The sequence below is a fragment of the Glycine soja genome, chromosome 10 (assembly GCF_004193775.1).
Source record: "Glycine soja cultivar W05 chromosome 10, ASM419377v2, whole genome shotgun sequence".
Taxonomy (NCBI): Eukaryota; Viridiplantae; Streptophyta; class Magnoliopsida; order Fabales; family Fabaceae; genus Glycine; species Glycine soja.
Window position 1 is genome coordinate 13,260,013 of NC_041011.1, and position 25,144 is coordinate 13,285,156.

General features: G+C 33.2%; 1 protein-coding gene across 2 annotated transcripts; it reads left to right on the top strand.

The window, feature by feature from the left end:
- Positions 1–13,488: 13,488 nt before the first annotated feature.
- Positions 13,489–20,348, top strand: LOC114372405 (protein cornichon homolog 1-like). Of its 2 annotated transcripts, none has more exons than XM_028329937.1 (4): positions 13,489–13,756; positions 13,864–14,045; positions 17,287–17,409; positions 20,035–20,348. In XM_028329937.1, exons 1-4 carry the CDS (start codon positions 13,679–13,681, stop codon positions 20,099–20,101), a joined length of 450 nt encoding a protein of 149 aa, XP_028185738.1. In that variant the 5' UTR covers positions 13,489–13,678; the 3' UTR covers positions 20,102–20,348. The 2 variants fall into 2 exon arrangements, with proteins under 2 accessions (XP_028185738.1, XP_028185737.1); XM_028329936.1 differs by lacking the exon at positions 20,035–20,348 and adding an exon at positions 17,520–17,867.
- Positions 20,349–25,144: the final 4,796 nt, after the last annotated feature.

Sequence of the window (25,144 nt, forward strand, 5' to 3'; positions counted from 1 at the left end):
TTCTTTTTCATTGTTCATCGGCAAGTTTTCTTTTTCCCTTATCATCTTTTTTTCTAGCAAATGTAACTAATATTTTTTAACTTGTTCTAGAATTTTAGCACCTGTTAATGTTTATGGTGGATTACACATATCTTGTTCACCATTAAAGTGGACCCTATTCAATCTAAATACATGTATCTAATCAAGAAAACAACGAAAAACCCCAAAAAAATGGTTTTTGGCTGCCATTAAGATAAGTGGGAACAAAGTCAAAGTTACAAGATGGACAAGCAAGTATGATATAAGTGTTCCAACTAGAAAGGTTTCCTAACCTAGGAAAATCACAAATTGCCCACATCAAAGTTGCATGCAATTTAAACGTCTATTGCTTGAAAGAATCATATGCATCCACACTTATTGTCCATAACTCATTCAACTCTTTGATTAGGAAACCTTTTTCTAACTCATATGCATCCACATCTATATCATTTCCTAACATTTTTTTACCTAGCATTATCATTGGAATTATAAAAGATGCTTGCTTCATGCACACCCATGATGTGTATTGTATGGAGTGAGAATAATTGGTCATATACTACAACCTATACCCATGATGCCAAAAGGATTAAAACCATCAATAGCTAGTGCATGATGCACATTTATTGAATCTGATGCAAATTGAGTGTGTATTGAATCAAACTGCTTCCAAGCTTCAAAGTCTCTAGGATGCCTCAAAATTCCACCATTATTACTATCACCAACATGTCATCTCATATCCTCAGTTTTTTTTTACAACAAAAATAATCTCTTTAACCAAGGTTTAAGTGGAACTTATTGAAGAACTTTTGCTAGTATTTTCTTAACATTATTGTCTTCACTAGACACCTCAGTCATACCAGCTTTTGCCTTTGGTTTTTTTCCATTTTGATGTGTGACAAATTCTGCATGTTTCCCTTTTTTCATCTTCCCTATTACCCCAATAGAGCATATAATTATTCAAACATGCAGGTATCTTTTCATAATTCAAATCAAGCTTGGTGATCATTTTCTTGGCCTCATAAAACGAACCTAGAATCTTTACATGCTCAAATGCATCTCTCAATAATTCTAAAATCATAGTCATGGCCTTGTCACTAATTCCACACAAGCATTTGATATGATACAACTTCACCAAAAAAGACAATCTTGAATATTTTGTACACCCTCCATACAATGGTTGTTCTCCATACCTAGCTAATTCATAGTACTCTCTAGCTTCTTGCCTTTCTTGAGTTACATTTGGCATCACATCTTCATCCAAGTTTAACATATGCATTTGATGCAATAGGTTCTTCATTTGCATGGTGCTTATTTGCAACACCAAAAGCATCATTGATCATGTTTCAAATAGGATCTTTGATAACATTGTCTTGAACTGCATTTGGCATGTTACTAGGCAAGCTATTACTAGTTTCTCCAATTCTTGACTCCCCGTGATGGACCCAAAAGGTGTATTCTTTTTGAAATGGTGTACATATTAAGTGATCACACACCACATCCATACTCTGTTATTTTTCTAAGCCTCACCCTCTACAAGAGCATATTGTTTTGTCATTTACTAATTTATGTTGAAAGGAAAAATCAATAAATTCCCTAACCCCTTGCTCATATTCAACACAATTTTATGGCTTCATAATCCATGACCTATCCATTGCTTTAAATATTAAATTTGGATTAAAAATAACATATCGCTTCATATGTTGTTAAGTTTATTTTAATTTAAGACATTTCAAAAGTAAACTAGCTGCAAAAAAACTAATTTAAAGTGCAACCACAAATGAAGTCAATTTTTAAGTTTCAAAATTTCTAAGTAGTCCTAGATTCCTCATGACATTCATTCACATACAAACTAGTTATACATGCTAGACAAAATAAGCTTAGAGTGTTACTAGTGGATTAATTGGACAAATTAAGCATGTTCATTAGATCCTAAAAGTTTATACGCAATTGTCCTAACACAAGGCATTAATAATCACCCAACATGATCACTAAACTGCATGTCAAATTATTAGGATCGAAAAGAAACTTCTTGGAATAATTCATGTATTAAATAAACTCATTTTGCTTATTCTAAAAATTGCCAAACACACCATTAGCATCTTTTAGCACATACCATGGCAAGCTAACAGATAAAGAGGAAAAACCAGCTTTGAGTTTAGCAAAAGCAAGATAGTTCACTTAAGTTTAACAAAAGCAAGATAGCTCACTTCTTGTTAATTGATCATTTCATGATAAATCTAATAACATGTTTAAATGAGATGTAATAATAAGCATATACTAGAAGGGAGTAGTGAGGGTGAAAAATTCGTAGGAGGCTTACTGAGTTATATTGATGACAAAATTAAGAGTGATAGTCATGAAAACATTGCTTCGAACAAGTTATGGGCATAGTCAGTATAAGAAAAACATGATTAGTCTTAACACATATGACAAACATTAATTTAATTTAGAAAACAAAGGAAAAAGTACAGAGGGGAGGAGTATATTTGACATTTTTTAATTCCAAAAGAACAGGAGAAATATATATGACACATGCATTTCGAAGAATATTAAGTAGAGAATGTGGTATAAGTGATGAAAGAAAAGAAAGTCTGATAACCAATAGAAAAAGAAAGAAAAAAGTCTAGCACAATCTCAAGGGTTTGGATGAGATTGTGTTGATAGATGTTTTATATTAAAAAGTCTCATGAAATCCATTGACATCCTTCTTAATAAACAATTTATCGAAATTTGTATATTTTTAATACCAAATTTTTTTATTAGTTATAAAAAGTCATAATTGAATACCATCAAATTTTAGGGTATTCCTTAAAAAATCTTAAAAGTCTTAATTGAATACTACAAAATTTATTTATACTATTTAAAAATCCTGATTGAATACCACAAGACTTTTTTATATAAAAAAAAGTCTTTTAAAATCCTTTGAGATCCTAATCCAATACACCCCCTAAACCTTTCTCAATTTACAACCAAAGTTTAAGATAAAGAGGAAGTAATTAATCCTACACTTTCCCTTTTAAAATATACTTACACTTTATTGCAGGGTGAAGAAATCCAAATTCCAAATTTGTATACAATGACAAAACCAAATTAGCATATTGCATATCCATCTACCAAAAACTTTCAAATATCTTAATACACATTATTATTATTCTAGTAGCTTAACCAAGTATAAACCTTAATTTTGTGTCATGCCAATTTTTTTTTCTTACTGTCACTGAGAACCAAACAGTTTAACTAACCTTCTCATCCTTTACCTATCATCACATTTCTCTCTCTCTCTCTCTCTCTCTCTCTCTTCATGTTATTTGGTCATGTCTATTGTTGGACTCAATAGGTAATTTATAAAAGAAAATAAAAATTCTTGCTTTTAAATTAAAAGATTGAGAAAGGGGAAAATAACTTGTTTTAATTACTATAAATTGATCATAGACTCATAGTCATTACTATATGTACAATACAAATAGACTATTATGTTGTTCCTTTGGGAACCCATTTATATTTCCCATTTGCTATATCTCTTAATCTCACATTTTTTTAGAGAAATGACCCTTATGCAAGAAAAAATGACATGTTGTGAAAGGAGTGCTAGACATTTTGACAAAATTAAAGAAGTTCTTAAAATATTTTTGTTTTCTGTCAAATGTGTAGCCAAGTCTTGTTTCGTTAAACATGCACTTTTGTTGTGCAATGAGTGCATCAAGTCTTCTCATTGTGAATCTAGACAAGGTTTTTAGCTAATACTCATTTTTTGATTGAAGTTCCTTGTGCATTTCACATCAGGAAGGAAGACTTATGGTGATAGTTTTAGTATTACAAGAAGAGTCTTCTAAAGCTTTTTCAAGGGCTTCAATTTTCAATTTCATTTTAGATAACCCTTTTTGAATAACAATTATCTTATCCACATGCCTACTTAACTTTCCCTTAAGGAATTTGTTGGCTAGAGATAATTTATAAGCTTCCCCATGCATCTCATTGAAAGCATCAAGAATTTGATCATAGTTTTCATCAAGTTTAGATTTGGATTCGGATGAACTTACATTGCTATCAACTTATCCATCAACCATGAAGCAAATGTTTGCTTCTTCTTCATTGCTAGAATCACTTGTAGTGTTGGAAGCATTCTCTTCCCATGCTATGTATTCCTTCTTCTTATTGCCTTGACTCATTGCCTTCTTCTCTTCTCCTTGTTGTTTCTTCAAGTAGATGGAGCATTTAGATTTCGTGTGACCTGGTTTTCCATATTCAAAACAAGTGAATTTTGGAGAGGTTGAGTCATTCTTCTTAAAGTTATGCTTTTGTTGAAAGGATCTTCCTTTGGGATTATTTTTCTTCAAGAATCTCTTGAATTTTCTAACAAGCAATGTTAGATTTTCATTCTCAAAACCTTCTACATTTTCTTCATCACTAGATGGTATGGAGGATTCCAATGCTAAGCATTTGCTCTTCTTTTCCTTAGCTTCCTCTTCAACCATCCTAGTAATGTCCATCTCATATTCTTTTAATTTTCCAAATAACTCAACATGTGCGATGGAGATGAGGTCTTTAGACTCTAAAATTGTAGTGACCATTGGTTGCCATGTTCTATTAAGATATTTCAATACTTTACATTCAACTCTTCCTCCTCAAACACTATTCCGAGTCCTTTGAGATGATTTACTATATGAGTGAATCTCTTTTGGACATCTCTAATAGTTTCTCCTTGTTGCATCTGGAATGTCTCATACACTTGGATGAGAGAGTCTTTTCTTGATCTTCTAACCTCTATAGTACCTTCATGAGTCACTTGTATAAGATCCCACATCGCCTTCATTGTAGTACTTGACGATACCCTGAAAAATTCATCACAATTCAAGGAAGAGTGAATGATATTCATAGCATTAGAATCATACTATCCTCTTCTAATTTATTTTGTAGTCCAAGATTCAAATGGTTTCTTTATAGTTTTGTCATCAACAACTTGAGTTGGAATTATATAACCATTTACCACACAATGCCAAATGCCCCTATTAACGTATTCCATAAAATAATCCATACAAACTTTCCAAAATGGATAGTTCAAACCACAAAAGAGTGGGGGTCTGTTAATGGACGCACCTTCAACAAATGTAATTGATTCCTAGCCATAATCAAAGAATTTTGAATTAATTTTCAAGACCCTAGCTCTAGATACCAATTGTTGGATTAGTCGGGAATCTAGAAAGGGGGTTAAATAGATTCTTTTAAGAAAACTTTACCTAATCATTATTTAGATTCAATTAAAATCAAACCCTTTATCAAATCAAAGTTTTCTCAAAAGTCTTGTAAAAAATGATTAACATCGCAATGAATCAATGAATACAAAAACCTTAGAAAATAGAGTTTTATGTCCCATACATATCAATTCCACTATCAAGATGGATTCATAAAACTAAAGATTAGAGAAAGAGAGAATCACACAAAATTTATACTGGTTTAATTCTCAAGAGGACCTACATCCATTCGTTATAAGATTCCTTAGAACATTCCACTATTCAAAGTACAAACACTATGTACAAGAAATTCCCTAACAATCTACTTTTCCCTTGAACCTTAGAAGAGAAAATCCAAGAGTTGAAACCTTATCAACTCAAAACCCCTTGGTAACCCTAACCAAGATTAAAATCTATAGAAAAATCAAAATTGGATTGAATACACCTTTAATGTTCAAATCACAACTTCTTCAAGCTCTTCCTTAGATGATTAACTCATGATGAATGATGTATGAACCTTGATCAACTTGACTCTCTTGAAAAAATGTAGAAAAAAGATTCCTTAGATGACTCTCAAAATGTGTTTCCAAAAGATAAGATCGTAACAAGAGCCACTAATGAGAAAGAACAAATGAGATTATTTATAGTTTTAACTATTAAAATGGTTTTAATTGATTACCAAAACATGTAATCCATTAATTCGATCAAATACCCTTATTCTGCATTTCCATGATTGTGGTAATCAATTACACTATTTGGTAATCAATTGTATTGATTGACAAAGAGCTCTTGTTGCATTTGTGACCCAAAGTAATCAATTACAATAAATGGTAATCTATCAATTCGATAAACAAAGAGAAAGCTTACATTATAGAAGCACTCTAATCGATTATAATATGTGGAAATCGATTATTTCACATCACAAAGCCTAAACTTCACTGGAAACTAGTTGGGGTAATAGGTTACTATATTTGGTAATTGATTAATTTGATGAATTTAGGAAAAATCTCAATATAAGTTAGTTCATGTGGTAGTCTTTTCATCTTGTAATTGATTACACTAATTTGTAATTCAATTACACCATAAAAAACTTGCTTTCCTTCCAAAACCTTATGTCTCAAGTCATTATGAATGATTATCCTTAAGCATGTAGAAGTTAGAAAAACTATTCTAAGCACACACATGCCTATCTAGAACAATCAATACAATGCCACACTTATTAAACGTGTTTTGGCATGTAAAAATATCAAAACCAAAACCTAAACTAAGAGATACAAGATTCTTCAATTGCACTTCCATGGTGACCGATTAGTGGAATTTGTTGAAGAAGGAATGGTAGAAATATCATTATATGGAGATAATTATTCTAATAATAAGAAGGGCAAAATGATAATCTACGATGAGTTATGCAGGGAGGTCAAAGTCTAGCAACAAGTTTATAACAAGTGCCTGCTACACAAGGTAAGGTCCAAAGACTCCATTACAAGCATTCACAGGTTCATATTTAATTCTTCCAAATTTCTCAAAACAAAACTTCCCTAGTTGTAATTAAGCAAGCATAAAAGACTAAAAAAATGGAAATTCACAAATGGCAATGGGAGAGACATTGTCGTGAGGAAGAAGAGACTTGATGAATATTTTTTATGGCGATAGGAAGAGATCTCACTCCAACACTTGGCCACATTGTGAGAAGTGAAGAGAGAAGCAACATCTATGGCGGTGACCAAGTAGTGTCTATGTTGTGGCAACGAGAACTGCTGCAAGATTCGGTATTCCTCGTCGAGCATGCGACAGAGGTGGAAAGAGGAGCCACCGAGGGAGAGGGGTCAATGTCCTTTCACTTTCCCTCGACAAGTATGTCGAAAGCAAAGCAACCATCATATGGGATAGGGCAATGACATTTAGGGTCAGGGGTTCTTTAGGGAATAGAGGGGAGACAATTCAATTTAGGGAACAAGGGTTCTAGTGAAGAAGGAAAGAGTTTCTAGCATGCAAGAGTAAAACAAGTCTTGCATGTGCAAGAGCTGTGAGTAGTTGGTCACAAATTGATCTAGGTCGTGAGATCAATATTTTTTTGTATCTATTCTTTTTTCCCCATTTTCCCTTGATCCAGTATTCCTCGTCGAACATACGACAGAGGTGGAGAGAGGAGCCACCGAGGGAGAAGTGTCAATGTCCTTTCACTTTCCCTCGACAAGTATGTCAAAAACAAAGCAACCGCCATATAGGATATGGAAATGACATCTAGGGTTAGGGGTGCTTTGGGGAATGAAGGGGAGATAATTCAATTTGGGGAATAAGGGTTCTAGTGAAGAGGGAAAGAGTTTCTAGCATGCAAGAGCAAAACAAGTCTTGCATGTGCAAGAGCTGTGTGCAAGAGTTGTGAGTAGTTGGTCATAAATTGATCTAGGTCGTGAGATCAATCTTTTTTTTGTATCTATTCTTTTTTCCCCATTTGGCCTTGATCTGGTATTCCTCGTCAAACATGCAACAGAGGTGGAGAGAGGAGCCACCGAGAGAGAGGTGTCAATGTCCTTTGTAACATCCCAATTTTTGTAATCTAGATTAAAAAGGATTGTTATTTATAAATAAATAGAGTTTTAGAAAAATGATGAGATTTTATAAATAAATAAATAAATAAGGAGATATAATTATTAATTAAAATAATGATTGGAGAGAAAATAAAAAGGGTATTTCATTTATTTGTTTGATAGAAAATACAATAGAGTTTGTTTTTATAAAATAAATAAATATAGAGCAAATAATAGGCTAAGTACCCTAGGTATAAATAGTTATGTTAAGTCAGATGCCTCTTCTTGGCCTCATTTTCGTTTTTCCCCTTCTTCTCTCAAAACCCTTTCTTTTTCCCGCAGCCCACCAAACCTGTCTCAGAAAAACGACGATCATCGTGAAATTTGAGTACCACGTTCGCAACCCAATTTCGAACATTCTCACTGTTGGGAATTTCAAAATAATATCTGAGCTTAGAGGAAAACCCTTCGCATTGTAGCATTTTAATTTCCCGCAGAAACCCAAAACTGTCTCGGTAAAACTACGATCCCGGTTTCGTTAACCGTTGGATTTTCATGAAATTTGGATATGTTGTTCGAAATTCAATTGCACAAAATTCTACCGTTGCGATTTTCGAGATAATATTTGTGGAGGGAGAAAAAGGAATCGCATGAAGACAGTACAAGTGGAGGTTTCAATCTCTTCTCCGTCTCTATGACGTTTGGGAATTCTATCGGAGCAGTCGGAGGAATAACTGAAGGAATCTCAGGGAACCGCTAGAGATGTTACTATCGCTGGCTGAAGACACGTGAGTCCGCTCAAAGGTAAAGGATGAGTTATTCACAATTGGGGTTAGTGAGAACATGTGTAGGGATCCTTAGAAAACTAAATTTGGATTTATTTTGGGATATTTATTGAATTATATTTTTTCTTTATGATTATGAATACAATATTATTGTGTTCTATGTACCAATTGATGTTTTGATGAGAATTGATTGATAAACTTGAGTACTCTTGATGTCTTTGTGTTAACCCATGATTTTGATTAATTGATTTTTATACAATTATGAGAAACTATTTCAGAGGTTTTACATCCCATGTTGTGATAAAATCTTTTGTATAAATTGTTATGTTGAGATTATGAAATGATGATTCAAACTGTGAGTATGTGATAAATTGAACATGTGACAGATGATGAAATACATGTGTATTGAGATGAGATGTGTGTATTGAGCTGTGAACTATAAACTGTGCAATCACACAATTGTAAGACCCTTTAAGGGCGACGAGTATTGTGATGGGATCCACTGTGGGAACCCGACGAGTTAAAATGATTTTGAAAACAATTGAGTAAATGTGTGTATTGCATAGTTCATAGATAAAGTGTATATGATTCATGAGGTGTGATAACATGTTAAATTGAGATTATACCATTGTGATTGGGATTAAGTGTATGTGATAAATTGAGTATGTATATGATTGAGATATATATGTGCATTGAAGTGTTGTGTACATTGAGTTGTGAACTATGAATTGTACAATCACACGATCATAAGTCCCTTCAAGGGCAACGAGTTAATGCTAAGTCCCTTTTAGGGCGACGAGTTGATGCTAAGTCCCTTTTAGGGCGACGAGTTGATGTTAAGTCCCTTTAAGGGCGACGAGTTAATGATAAGACCCTTAAAGGGCGACGGGTTAAAATTATTTTTGAGAACAATTGAGGAGTCGTGTGTTTTGTACAGTTCATAGATAGAGTCTGTGTGCTAAAATGTTTTTTGGGTTGGACCTGAATCAGGAGGGAGAGGCCCTGACGGACTCTTCGGAGTGTAGGCCTTGGGGGTCACACGGTTTGAGTGCTCCTTTAAGCCTATGTTGATCCCATATGGTTGGAGCATTCTCGCAAAACACTGTGACCCTGACTGGTCTCCCTATGATATTACCTAGTGAGAGTGACTTGACTTATTATTGTGTGGTTTGTCTTGTCATGTACTCCTAGGCGCCCGACAAGGTTTTTCACTGACATGATACCACATTGCATATAGGCTTGAGTCTTAGCATAACTGTCGCATACGCTTGCTAATTGTTTATTATGAAATTGATGTGTTATTATGTCTTGATCGAAGTGTGTGATTCCTGTGTATTGTGATTGATGATTGAAAGGTGTGATTGATGGATGAAAAGTGTGATTGATGAATGACAAAGTGATGAAATAATGTGAGATATGCTAAGTAAATTGTATTTGGCTACTATATGTTGTGTTGTTTCTCTTAGTTAGAAATGTGATAACTCACTCCCGGTTTGTTGTTTGTGTTTGGGTCCTGTGATGATCTTGAACTTTGTGTTCGGGGGACCAAATGAATAGGTGGATGACTATGAAGAACCTCATGCTAGAGGACACGGGAACACCACGCTCTGATAGGATGTAACATTAGAATATAGGTTCTATATTAATTGTATGAAACTTAGATGACCTTCTTTGTGTCGAGATGACTTTATTATTTATTTGGACAAGTTTGAATATGATGTAGAAGAAAGTGAATGTGAGCCTTTTACCCTTTTGAAAAGCTTGTATTTAAAAATGTTTTTAAAATACTTTTAATTAATATTTGAATTTTTATTCCTTTATTAATATATATGTGAGGGGTAGAGGGTGTCACATCCTCTCACTCTCCCTCGACAAGTATGTCAAAAGTGAAGCAACCGTCATATGGGATAGGGCAATGACATTTAGGGTCAAGGGTGCTTTGGGGGAATGGAGGAGAGACAATTCAATTTTGGGAACAAGGGTTCTAGTGAAGAGGGAAAAAGTTATGGAGAAAGGGGCCCAAGAAATGGGTAAGACTTAAGAGTGTTAGAACCATTATGTTAGACTTATTTAGAATAAAAGGATTCTAGTATGTATACGAGCTTGACCCAAGTATTTGTATATGCTTAATCCAGTATTATAAATATGAGGGTAGTTACACATTGTAGGGTACCACCGAATTCCAGTTTACTCATATGCCTCTCTCTCTTTCTCCCTTATCTCTTTCTATAAAGAGTAATGTAAAAAAAAAGAGAAGTGTCGAGTATAAATAAAGCAAACCTCAAGAGAGTCATTGGAGTTTACTCTATTTTTTATTTTTTATTTATTCAATCACCCCTTCAATTAACTCTACGTTAATCTCTTCAACACGTTATTGTCATCTTACCAGTTAGGCAGTTACCCCATGAAATTCGGGGTGTTGCTCCCTTTCTATTTCTAGTTTTTGACGAATTCTATCATGCAAGAGCAAAACAAGTCTTGCAAGTGCAACAACTGTGAGTAGTTGGTCACAAATTGATATGGGTCGTGAGATCATCTTTTTGTATCTATTCTTTTTTCTTTCCCCATTTTCCCTTGATTCAATCTTCTCTCTCATAGGTGGCTTTTCAACCCTTCCACCTTTATCCTTTTCTCCTTCGGCAAGCTCTCCGTACTCTTAATGCAACCCACCATACTGCCACAGACGACTTACCGCTGTTGTCGCGCACAACCACAACACCAACACCCTCAGCCTCGACGCCGTCAAGAACCTCCAACACCTCGCCGAGATCGTCATCGCTGTTTTGAAGAAATCCCCCTTTGGTGACGACTAGTTCCATCGTGCCAAGAAGGTGTTCTCAACCCTCATCGCCCCAAGGGAACCGAACGCACCCGCTCCTTCGATCGTTGTGCTGAAAACCTCACCACCACCACCATAACACTCTCAAATTTACATAATTTTTTCAGGAAATAAGATTTTTCAGGCAACAATTAATTACAAAGCATCATCAACATAGTCAATTTACACAAAGCCAATACTAGATCTGAAAAAAAATACAAGATCTTCCCCTTTTACACACCAAAATTCTTATGCTCTCCCAACCAGGTCTGAAAATGGCTTTCATTTCCCCATTTTCTCTTTCAATTAAGCAACAACCAAATCTGAAGAAAAAAAAACCCAAACAACACAAAATTGAGAAGCTTATGCGAACGTTGTGTCGAGGCTCTTGCGACCACAAGCGCGACGTTGGTCGAACATGGCACGCATAGAACGTCAATCTCTCTGAGTGGGTGGGAGGGAGAGATGGGGACAGAGGAACAAAGTAGTAAAAGAAGAAAAAAAGAAAAAGATAAAAAAAATTCACCTTTGGTTAAAAAAATAGGCTTAATTGCAAAATTCGTCTTTCTATTTTACCTATTACAATAAATCGGTCCTCCTATTTTTTAATTCACTATTTGAGTCCTCCTATATTTTAAAATACATTATCTTAGTCCCCATATCTAATTTTAACTAGAACCATGGTCCTTGAAGTAAGAAGCTCACTCTTTTACCACTACACTCAAGTACTCATTTGAATATTTGATACAAAATATAATATTAATATAATTTTTATGCGAAAATAGTTTAAAATTCAATTTTTATTCTTTTTTAATTTATTATATTTTTATAATCTTATACATTTTCTTTTAAAATATAATATATAAGATTAAATTCTATTTTCACATCAATTAAAATATGTATACTTATATAAGCTTTATTTTTATTTTATATATTATATAACAGTTAAAATCAGCTCTGTGATTAAGATAGTGTATTTTGAAATATAAAGGAACTTAAATAATAAATTAAAAATAAGAAGATCAATTTAGTGTAATAAACAAAATAGGGCGTTTTACAATGAAGTCAAAAAATAATATATCCAATAGTTAAAAAAAATTTTACACCTCCCTTGTACGTACAAGATTTCCTTCGCTCTTTCATGCTAGAAGTCGTCTTAGATTTTAATGAATTTATATCATAAGAATTTAAAGGATTGTAAAGGATTTTATAGATTTATATAAGATTTAAAAATATTTTGATATTTTTTAAAAAATACATTTAAAATTACAAGAGTTAGTGAAAAAAATATAAGAAAAGATGAGATTTGAATAAAAAAGTAAAATCAAAATGTTTTTTTTAATCTTTTAATAACTATATTAATTCTAGTTTTATGTCTTCTTATACTGACCTTTCTTACAATAATATTTTCTCATTCTCACTTTTGGATATGTTGATTTTCTTATTTTTTTTTATTATTATAATTATTTCATGGTAAACCTAATAGTATGATTAAATGAGATGCAATAATAAACATACACTAGAAGAGAATAATGAGGGTGGAAAATTGGTAAGAGAGTTAATGAGTTATGTGGACGAAATTAAGAGTGACTATCACGAAAACATTGCGTCAAATATTTTATGGACATAATTAGTATAATAAAAATATGATTAGTCTTAGCACATAAGACAAATATTAATTTAATTTAAAAAATAAAAGGAAAAGTGTATAAGGGAAAAGTATATTTAATATTTTTTATTTCAAAAGAATAGAAAAAATATATATAATACATGTATTTTGAAGAATATTAAATAGAAAAGAGAAGATTTGTAATGAAAGAAAAAAAAAGTCATGTAGCAAATAAAAAAATGTCAAATAAAATATGATGAAATTAGTTGATAAATATTTTATATTAAAAAGTTTGATAATGATGAAATCTTTATTGAAATTCTTCTTAAATTTATATATTTTTTAATACCATTTTTTTAAAATTATAAAAAATCATAATTAAATATTATTAGATTTTATTATGTTATTTAAAAAATCTTAAAAGTCACTATTTAAAAATTCTAAATGAATAGCACAAAACTTTTTCATATTTTCTTTTAAATCCTAATCCAATTCATCTGTTAAGGATCCGTGAAAATATTCATGTAGTCGAACTCCCCAGTTTACTCTGTTCCCAACTCATCACTCTCACAACAACATAATCCCCAGTTTTTGAAATTTCAAATCGGTTGGGTTCGGTTTCCAACTTACCCTTCACAAAACCCTACTTTGCTCCGCTCCCTCTCTTCTCGTCACTCAGTAAGTAAATGGGTTGGAATCTCCTCTTCTGGCTCGCCATTTGTTTCCCTTCCAATATTGCCCTTCTCGCATCCACTTTCTACCAGGTCTTCTTCTTCTATTTCCCTTTTACTTTTCACACTCGTTTTTCTTCTCAATACAACTTTTTTTTAGTTATTGTGATTTTTGTTGTTGTTGTTGTTGGGGGCTTAAGGTTTTGATTCTATCTGATTTGGAATCTGATTACATCAACCCGTTCGACGCGGCATCGCGGATTAACTACTTCGTCCTCCCGGAGTTCGTTGGGCAGGGTGCACTGTGTGCCCTCTGCCTCTTCACTGGCCACTGGTTCATGTTTTTGCTCACTGTTCCTGTTACTTGCTATCATCTCAGGCTGTAAGTTTTTTTTTTGAATGGCATTGTGTTTGGTGGGTTATTTTATAGATTATATAATATAATGATATAAAACATTTTAATGTAATTTTGTGCAAAGGTGTGAAACATTTAGGCCGCCATGACCGCAATCCACATCGCAGAATCCGCAAATTCATTCGTAACTGTGAAAATCTTCACGCGACCGCAATTTAAAGCCCTGGTTCTTTGACTTACTTGGGTGTGATAGTTTTTGCTGTAGATGCTGTGTCTGTGTGTAAATAATAATAATGTTATGGCTACAAAAAAAAAGTAAAATGAATTGAACTTATTTGGTAGGCTTAAATCAACTCTGTTGCTTCAACTTTTGGAGAAGTTAGATGAGAGAACTTTTATAAAAGTTAAAGTGCATGAGTTGATTTTAAGTTTTAACTCACAGATAAGCTCAATTTATTTATTTATTTTTCTTTTATAAGTGCTTATAGGAAAGTTTGTCAGGCCTAAGAGTTTTACTTTCGAAGGATTTATCTGAACTGAAAACCAAGCACTTTTTGAAGTTTTTGGAGAACTTTTGTATTTACATTTTGATTTATGTTTTTTTTTGTTATCTACATAGATGTATGTACAGGTCTAATTTGCTTGGGGAATAAGGGGGTGAAGTACTTGTATGATATGATTTGATAATAGTAGTGCGATTATTCTGACTTGTGTGAATGGAATTGGAATTTTGCTCTCTTTATTTACTGTTTGAGAGGTTTTGATTGAGACTGCATTATTCTGATAATTTATTCCCCCTCTCCCCCTCTTTGTCATATAAGCTCTTGAATATTTCATTGTGACAGAGTAAGTAGATGGAATTCTTTTAACTCTCTGTTTGGCTACAGTGGTGTTTATTGTTTAGTTATTTGGCTTTTTAATTTACTAGTCTACATTTGAGTTTGCAAAAGATTATTTGAAATATTCTTCATACCTATCTTGTCATTCTGGATATTTTATTATACATCTAAGAGATGTTTTCATATAAACAACAAAACAAATAAATGCTAATAAAGGCTCACAAAAGTTCATAGGAAAGTCTTTTGTGGCCTCTCTTTGTATTCTCACATTAGTTGTGACCCATTGTTCATATCTTCAAATGCTTGAAAATATAGGCAATATGAACTCTCTTTCTCTCTCTTCTTTTTTTTTTCCCTCCAGATCCTTCCACAGTATTTCTCTAGGCACCTTATTATATGCCTTTTCTATATGGACTAAAACCATGCTTAATTCATTTTGGTTACTCCAATATCTATCCATTAATCTTTGTAGTGAGTATATTGAAACCATGGTTGACCTCCTTGGCATAATATCAAATTGATTTTTGGTAATATGATCTCTTGTCTTAAGCTCCTCCCATTCACCCTCTCATAGCTTTGTAGAATGGCTCATGAGCATAATCCCCCAATAATTTGAGGCTTTGAATGTCAACCTTGTTCTCATAGATTGGGATTAAAGTACATCTCCCCTCATCCAACATGATCTCAGGCCTCACAAGTCATAGTTGTATTTAACAACTTTGTCAATCATCATATGTTTTTTTCTTGGCCCTTCCATATCTCAATAGATATATTATCCAGTCTGCCTTGCCATTATCCATCCTCTTCAATGCTTCTTTTACCTTAGATTTCCAAGTTCTATGATGGAAGTTATAGTTTTGTTCCTCCTCTCTAGTGTTTAGACTATCAGAGTACAATATAATGTTGTGTCCTTTAAATAGCTCGTGAAAGTAACTCTTTCACCTTTTCTTGATATCTTGTTTGCTGACAGACTTTATCTCCTCATCATCCTTAATGAGATTCCCTTGGTTCAACTCTCCTATCTTTCTTTACCTTTAGGAACCTGTAGTAGATTCTTATAAGAAAGATTTCACGATGAAGTTTTTTTTTCTTCTTTTTGGAAACTATTACTTTTTACTTCTGAAAAAGTACTAAAGCAACTTTGCTTGAGTCTTTTTTTTTTTTTTTTTAAGTTGCATAAGTTTTAATTGGAGTAAATGCTTTGTCATAATCTAGGCCATAGGTTGTAACCCTTGGGGCTTGAGCTAACAATCTAGACTTGAAACTCTCTATGCTGTCATCTGACTGTACTGAACTGTTAAAGTCCATTCGCACCCCACTCGTCTCTTCCTGTCAGGTAGTTGAACAATAGCCCTAGTATGATTTTCTGGAAGAGCTCTCAATCACAAGCTCTCTATTTTGATGTCCCATAGCCTTCTGTATAATTTTAGGAATTTCCACCTTATCCACATTAGTTGCAATTGTGTCAAATACTGATAAATGATGAAAGATTCGCATACGTAACATAATTAGAAATGGGTTGCGGTGTGCATGTTCTTCTCATTCAGAAGTTTATAATGGGGAGATCCAAATCTGTATAAATCTGAGGATCTGCTGTCTCTACACAATACAGAATAATTTTCCCCCTTGCCATGCCCTCTCACTATAACTATGTTGCCTCCTCTCCTCTAACCAACTGGCTCCACATCAGCAATTTTAACTAATGTGTTCAGCCCAGTTGTAAGGCTTAGGCCCAAACCCTGTATCCTATCATAAAGCCATTGTAAACCTTTTTCAATACTTAGATATTTTAGCTGTTTATTATCAAATTTCTTTCACTCACCAAAGAGATTGAGAAAGACACAAATATATTGAATATTGTATTCCTACTGTAGGCTGGCAGTCAACATGAAATTATTTGTTAATCTTTTCATTATACTGTTTGGATCTGGAGGTTTTTATTGAAACTGCATTCAGTTGGATTTTTTTATCCTTATTAACTGTTAGATACTTCAGACAAATAAGATGGAATTCTTTAAACTCTGTTTGGCTTTGAGGTTTATTTTTTATTTTTTGGCATTATAGTTTTCTAATTTATGTTCTTGAGCCATTTAACTTGTTAACCTTACTAGTTGTGTAAGTGAAATATGTTGCTATTAGTTTGTTAACCTTTTTTATTGGTTTTGTAAAGTGAAATGAAGGCATGATGCCATGATCCATGCCACATGACCAGGTTACTTTCATGTTTAAAAGTTTTCCAACTTGTATATCTAAATGTTGAATTATTTTGGGGGTGATATACATATTGGATAGGAAATGTCAAGTGTCAACAACAGTATTTTTGAGTATAATGAGTTTATGTGTGTACTTGTTTCATACATTCATTTAGGGCTTATTCTTTAAACGTGTTTTATGTTATTTTGTCATATTATTCCATTTCCATGATTCAGGTATGTGAAAAGAGAGCATCTTATTGATGTTACTGAGGTGTTTAGGGTACTTAATGCCGAGAAGAAATATCGGATAGCCAAACTTGCTTTATACTTAACAGTTCTCATTGTTACTATCTTCAGGTTTGTCACACCCTTAAAATAGAACATGCTTATCTACTGTGGTTTAGCTTGAATGGTCTTACTGCTTACATTGTATCTATTTCTTTTTTCTAATTAAGGCCTTCCATTAGGATTCTTGCTGCAGGAAGAGTAATACTCTACAGTTCCAAGTTTGAAGAATTAGACATTCGGTTGAATCCTATAGGGTTCTAGGAAAATTTTGTAATCCTCCTGAAACATGCAATCTACACTGTTCTTTAGTAGATTATCTCATTAGGAAATTAATCATTTCAGATGCCATGGTTTTAGTCTTATAGAGATTCTTAGAATCCTGTAATTACAATTTCTTGACAAGCCCCTCCGATATTTTTTTCCTCTCTAACTCTAATTCCTTTGGTCTCCAATATTGATTTAAATGAGTGAAGTTTTGTCAAGTGACCTTGATTCATTGATATTAAGTTTGGAAATTTTAATTGTTTTTGTGTCATTCTTACACATAAGCTTACACATATGAGAATGCTTGGGTTCCTTGTCTACATGCATTATGTGACCTAAATAAATCTTCAAAGTATTTTGTCCTCCAAAATCCAAATCTGAAAAATATAGAACATACCAAATGTAATTATGCAAGTTAAAAAGATTTGCTTCTTTTAAGAAAAAAAGGATTATGAATTTCTTGCATATTAATAGAATCTTATTCTTTTAAAATAATTATTTGAGATATTATTAGTTATTTACTTTCTGAAAAAATGACTTCTGCAATTAGGGGTGTGCACAGGTTGGGTTGGGTCGGGTTTGGCTAAACCCGTTACCGAACCCGATAAAAAATTTTCAGGTTGGATTGGGTTGGGTTTGTGAATTTTTTTTTTTACATATCCGACCCAACCCAACCTAATCATAAACAGGTTAGGTCGGGTTGGGTTAATGGGGTCTCAATATTTAAAAGAAAATTATTTTGTAAAATTTAAACCTTTTTAGAGTAATAATTTGTTTTTTTCCTAAAACTTTGTAAGTATATAATGACTAAATGCACTCAAAAGATACCAAATTGTGATAATATTTGACTAAAGAATTAATGATTCCAATGGTAATACAATATTTTAATTCTATATAGAAATAAAGTATTATATTAACATGAGAAAACATAAAACAAAATCAAAACAAAGATAAAAACAACTTATTGCCATTTGAGAACTTCTGGGGCATACCCTACTGGGAAACTCCTCTCTGAGTTGTTTGGGCCCATTGTACTTCTTTTATTGCCGTTTGACAACTATTCTTGATCTAAACTGGTTGGATCCATTAGGTTTGTCACAATGAATGGACCACTTTTTGGTGATGATTTCCTTTTCCAATAGATGCCATAAGCTTGAGTCCAGGCCTTGAGATTGGAGACATGACCCAACAATTGCACATAGTTGACAGCTTCTAATCCACCATGGTGATACTTTGTTGCCCCACAGCTCCTCCTTGATGCCCTTGGCCAGATTGTTGACTTCAGTCACTTGCTTCAAATCTTGTCTCGGACAGTCGAACCTCTCAAGAAGTAACCAAGAAGCTAAACTTTGGCCAACTCAGCCATTTGTGCCACCAACACTTCAATTTTTTAATATAATCCTCCACAAACCCTTTTGCCTCAAGGTGGATAATCACTCATGCACTGATCCTAAAATACACTCCTCAAATCACTGTTAGTTGCTTCTAAGAAATTTTGGGAGACTTCTTGGCTTCTTTTACAAGAACTGTGTTAAAATCTCACAACAACTAGAGATATGACTTATGTAGTCCTTATAGGGCTGAGATGGTTCTCAACTTACAAGCTGGTTTTGTGGGATTGAGTTAGATTTTAAGCCCAAGTTCTAAGATGGTATCAGAGCTTATCCTAAATTCTTTATTGGACAACCCGTATTTGTCTATGTTCTAGATGTCCATTCCTAGGTGTGAGGTGTTGTTATTGAGCCACATGCATTTATTCATGCTCTAGATGTCTAGTCATGGGCATGAGAGGGTGTGTTGAGATCTCACATTGACTAGAAATATGGCTAGTCCTTATAAGTTATAAATCTTAGCCAATCTTCATCATATAAGCCACTTTTCCAACTCCTTTCTATCTCTCCTTCATGGGTCTCCCTGTGCGCTACCCCTAGGGACCCTCCTTTTCTGTAGAGCCTCCCTTGATCCATGGGAAAAAAGAGATGAGAACCTTGAATTCTCCTAATTCCTAAATGTATTTTGGTTATAAGCATGTTGCTAATATGTGGAAAAGCAAGATAGCTTTTTATAATTTATCAAAACAATAAATATTTGTCTGTGTGTTTTTATTTTACTGGGACTATTGTATCCTCCTATTTCTTAACTTAGGGTTTTCTGTGTCTATCCATCTTGTATCTTTTTGTTATAAACCATTTCAGTCAGTATTACGCCAAAGAAATTTAAACATGTTCTCGCTTGCCTTTTTTCCTCCTTTTTGTTCTTATGGTTTTTCTTAAATTGTCCTTCCCTTGGGAAAATAAAATGGACAATTTCCCTTCTGGTATCTGAAATATTCTACGATTATTCTTGCAAGCTTCATTCTTCATGGCTAAATATTTATAACTCCCTCAAGGAACCTGAAGGTCAACTTTTCTACCAACTTTCTATTTGCAGGCTTACATTAACCGCCGTCTACTATTTAGGCATCGAAGACGATGAAGACATAGGAAACCTTTGGTAACCCACAACATTTGCAATATGACACTCTGGGTAAGTTGCACCCTTTATTTAGTTGCTGGGAGGGCCCCCTTTTTGGTGGGAATTTGTGACTTAATCTGTACCATTAGTTGTACACTTATAATTCAGGTGTTCGCAGAAATAGAAATGTTAGTCATTAATTTGAATGAAAGATTGCAAACTTGTGTATCCCCATTGTTTGATCCAAGTATTTTTCACTTGAAATAGCTTGTCCTACGAATTTTATTTTATGTTGAGATAATTTCAGTGGTACATATTATTTGGATGTTTAACAAAGCATGCGTGCTAAAGTGATCAAGAGTTATGCTTGTGCTTATTTTTTTTTTATCAAGGGATAGAATCGTAGATAGCCAAACATTTATTTTTTCTTGCACCTTCCATATTGTTGCTGGAATGACGGTTCCGGTAGTATCATGGGAAGTCTAGGAAGTAATACCGGAAGTGCAGAAAAAAAAATACCCGAACTAGATGCCCGTGGTCACAATGCCACCAGACATTGGACGATAGAGGTTGAGTGTAAAATAAACTAAAATGACTTTTACATTTTTTATTCACCATTGAAGTAATACTGTACAGATTAAAAAAAAAAGTTGAATTGTTCGTCAGGTCATAGTTATGCATTTACTTTCAAAAATAGATTAAAATTTTCATTAGATTTTTTTTTTTTTTTACAAGTTGGCATCAAATTAATAGCGTGGTTGATTGTGTTTTTCCAAGTGTTTGTCACTCATTTTTTAGGAGTCCTCATTCTTCATATTATGCGTAGAACTATTCTTTTTACATCTCTTGCAACACTTCCACTGAGTTATCGTTAAAAGTGTTCAGGAATTAATCCAAACTATTAAACTAGTCCAATAAAATTGATAATCGAGCAAATTGTTATCCAAAATACTGAACACTCACTCAATGAGGTTCGGTTTTTGATTCTCATGCTAAAAATTGAACTGAGTCAAATTGGAAACATGACTAAATTTAAATTAGTCTTCTTATTTTATCTTTTTTTTTTATACTGATTCTTTTATATTTATTTTGAAATTAGTTTTAACCTTATTATGAACTTATATTTTATTTTCGAATAAATTGAAGATTATTTTCACTTGTAGTTTGTAATTTAGATCAAGTTTGTGGTTTTATGACGAGATTTAAAAGTTTGAAATAATGTTTTTTTTATATTTATTATGTATTTGTTTTTATTTGATAAATGTTGTCCATTAAAAAAATAGTCATAAAAATTAATTTGGGACTTTACTCTTATTCTAATTAATTGGTGACTAAACTTATGCTTTATCCTTAAAAAAAGATAGGGGAAAATCAAAATACTTGATCTAATTCAAATTACAATAAATTGGATTAGTCTGTTCAAATTTAACATTATTCTTAAATTGATGTAAGTTGAATCACAAGTTTCTTTTATGATAGGTTTTTATTTTTATTTATTTTATTATTATTAATTATAATTGAATTGCAATCATCCCTAGTTTATTATAAGGGAAATCATGATATGACTTATGAATTATGATACATAACATTGTTAATTTTGTGAATATTTTCTTTTCCCGAAAACACGTTTGGTATGATAGCACAAGGAAAATGTATTGTTTTCTTTATACAATAACAATGATCAAATGACTAAAAATGATGTTTTTCAAACACATTAATCATAGAATATTTTTTTGTTTTAAAGTACATCATTTTATATAAAAAAATCATTTGATGATATTCTTTAAAGTGAATGTTAAAATTAAGGGGTGTATTGAATTAACATTTTAAAAGACTACTTTGACATAAAAAAATCACGTAGATTAGACTTTATAAGTATGTAACAATTTTTAAGATTTTTTTTAAAAGACTTTTATAATTAGGATTTTGTAATTCAGATTTTAATGGATTTACAAAGTATGAATTCATAAGATTTAAAAGGACATTATGGGTTTTTAAGATTTTAAAGGACTTCGTGAATTTTTAAAAAACATATAAAATTATTGATAAAGATTCATGAATTTTGCTCACATAACACTTTTAATAAAACTCATCTTATACAAAGAATCATAAACATGTTACATAACAAATCAATTTTTCCTAGCATATTTACAGGCACAATAGGCTTTCCCCCCTTAATAATCAATCATGTTAATTGTATAAAAATTATATACCATAATGTCTGCCAGTAGTATGGATACTTGTAGCTTTTCTCACAATAACGATCCTACCAAATAAAAAACATGTCCAACAATTGTTTCAAACCTTATTTATATATTTATCCACTTATACACGAGTTAGCTTCTCATGTTCATTAAAATTATATATTTCTCATGTTCATATATATTCACGTTCATTTATATGTATACGCACGTAATCAAGATGTCACAAATTCAAAGAATTGAAAAGATTTCTCATATCACACATTTCAAGACATGTTGACCATTGGTCAAAAGAGTAAAAAAAATTATGATAGTCTACCACTTTCAACAAAGAGACAAGGGATTATGTGTGATGAGAAAAGAAAAACATGTCAATTTGTTGGAAAAGAAAGAAAGAAAAAAAGTTTAATAAAATCTCAAGGGTTTGAGTGAGATTGTTTAATGTGTATTTTCTACTAAAAAGTCTCATGAATTCATTAAAATATATCCTAAGAAAGAATCTATCAAAATTTGTATGCTTTTGAATAACATAAGACTTTTTTTAAGTTGTAACAAATCTTAATTGAATACCAACAGACTTTATATTGAATTTCTTAAAAAATCATAATAGTCTTGATTAAATACCACAAGACTTATTTTTACTATTTAAAAATCATGATTAAATACCTCAAGACTTGTTACTAAAACCATGTATCTATTTCTTTTTTCACCCTCTCTTTGGAGACAAACAAATGGAATCTTAGTAAAGAAAAATCTAATCATGAACTAAATGATATTTAAAAGGACTATGACATATTAGGCCCCAAAGAAAACATAGTTGTGATCCATGAGAATGAGAATGCCATTAAAGTGGGCCCTCATTATCTTTCTCACTTTTGACTATACTTGACATACTGTAGTCAGCTTAAGAAGTGTATGCCTTTCTTCCAACTGATAATTGATGATTGGGCCCATTCTATAGCAGCATCTGGGCCTTTTATCCCCTTGTGTGTTGACCCTGTGTTTGGTTCGTGACATGTCGAGTCCTTTCCAGGCCCTAGATTTGACCATAATTGGGTGTCCCTTTTGGGCCCATCGGGCTACTACAAGTTGTTGCCAATCATTTTCAGGAGATTTATATTCTACACCTCCCTAATCACATCTTGCACCTCCCATTCTTTTGAAAACCCCTAACCTACCCCTACCCCTTGTATCTTCTTCATTTTCTTCCCCTTCTTCCTCCCACAGACCTTTCCATTCCTTCTTTTCCTCTTCCCGCAGCACACCTGCTTTACAGCGCCAAAGGTTCCAACTATGCCAGAAGTTCTAACTGAAGTGTTCTTCCAACGACGGCAGAGGTTCTAACACTCTCCTCCTCCAACTATCCACACCAGGTACATTTCAACGTGCTGCACCTCCCATCTTTTTTGTTTTTTGGAATGACCTTTCCAGAAAAAGGTTTCTGGAACACCTACTCTGGAAGTGACACCTTTCTAGAAAGCCTATTCTGGAATATTTTTCTTCCAAATAAACCTTTCCGAAAGGAAAAAATCCTTTCCAAAAAGCCTATTCTGGAGTGCAAGTGCTTCTTCTAGAGTAGTCTTTCTGTAAGCCCAGTATTGCTTTTCAGAAGACCCCTTCCGGAATAACATTCTTGACATTTGCTTTCGGAATAAACATTCCAAGAAAAGGCTGTTCCAAAATACCTTTTCTAGAAGCTTATTCGTTCTAGAAAGCCTATTCTGGAATATACTTTTTGCTTCTGGAAAGGCCTTTCCAAAACATCTTTTCTTGCTTATGGAAATGCTATTCTGAAAGCATATTTTGGTTACAAAATGGTCATTCTGGAAGAAAATTTGATTTTGTTATTTTACAGTTTTAGTAATTTTTTATTTTATAGTTTTAGTTTTAGTGTGTATGGAGGATGATTACTTCAACCAAATGTTTGGTGAAGTTGACATGGATATGGATGATACCGTTAAAAACGAAGATTGTAGCAACTTTTTTACAACTAGGAAGGTAATAATATCATCATTATTGATGCAATCCTACCCCGCAAGGGCATTGTGTAGAAGACTCCAAGTAGATTGGGCTAGAGATCCAAGGGAAGGCCCTAGGGTTCTCATGAGCCTTAGGGTAGATTTTGAGCCCATGGGCTAAGTATGAGCCCGCTTATCTTTGTAAATATTAGAATAAGTTTTTTCCTTCGTCTGGGCCTTGTATTTTGGCCATTCTAGTAGTATAGGATTTTAGCCTTGTATTTCGGGGCATTTTGAGTAGTCTTTGTAGTAAGGAATTTTTTTTTGTATTTTCATGTTTTTTGTCATGGGGTGAGCTTAGCTATTATAGGGGGTGTGTATCTAGCCCTAGCTTCTCATCTCAAGGAGGTGAGCTTAGCTATTAGAGAGGTATGTGTAGCTAAGCTCTAGCTTCTTTAGGAATATTCTTAAGGAAGCTTCTCAAGGAGGTGAGCTTAGTTATGAGAGGGGTGTGTGTAGCTAAGCTCTAGCTTCTCAAGGAAGTTTTCTCAAAGAAGCTTCTCAAGAAAGTTTTCCCAAGAAAGCTTCTCAAGAAAGTTTTCTCAAGGAAGCTACCTAGTCTATAAATAGAAGCATGTGTAACACTTGTTGTAACTTTGATGAATGAAAGTCTTATGAGACACAATTCAAAGTTCAACTTCTCTCCCTTTTTCTTCCTTCAATTTCGTGCTCCCCCCTCTCTCTTTCTCTCCCTCTTTCTTTTCCTCCATTGAAGCATCCTCTCCAAGCTTCTTATCCAAGGCTCATCTTGGTGGTGAAGCTCCTTCTTCCATGGCTTATTCCCTAGTGGATGGCACCTCCTCTCACCTCTTCTCCTTTGTCTTCCGCTGCATCTCCATGGTGGAAAATCACCATTAAAGGATCTCA

Bases quoted from the DNA above. Each gene is read 5' to 3' on its own strand.
- LOC114372405 (XM_028329936.1), top strand. From the start codon at position 13,679: ATGGGTTGGAATCTCCTCTTCTGGCTCGCCATTTGTTTCCCTTCCAAT. The intron at 14,046-17,286 runs GTAAGTTTTTTT...TCCATGATTCAG, and splicing joins ACTTGCTATCATCTCAGGCT to GTATGTGAAAAGAGAGCATC. The intron at 17,410-17,519 runs GTTTGTCACACC...GCCTTCCATTAG, and splicing joins CTCATTGTTACTATCTTCAG to GATTCTTGCTGCAGGAAGAG.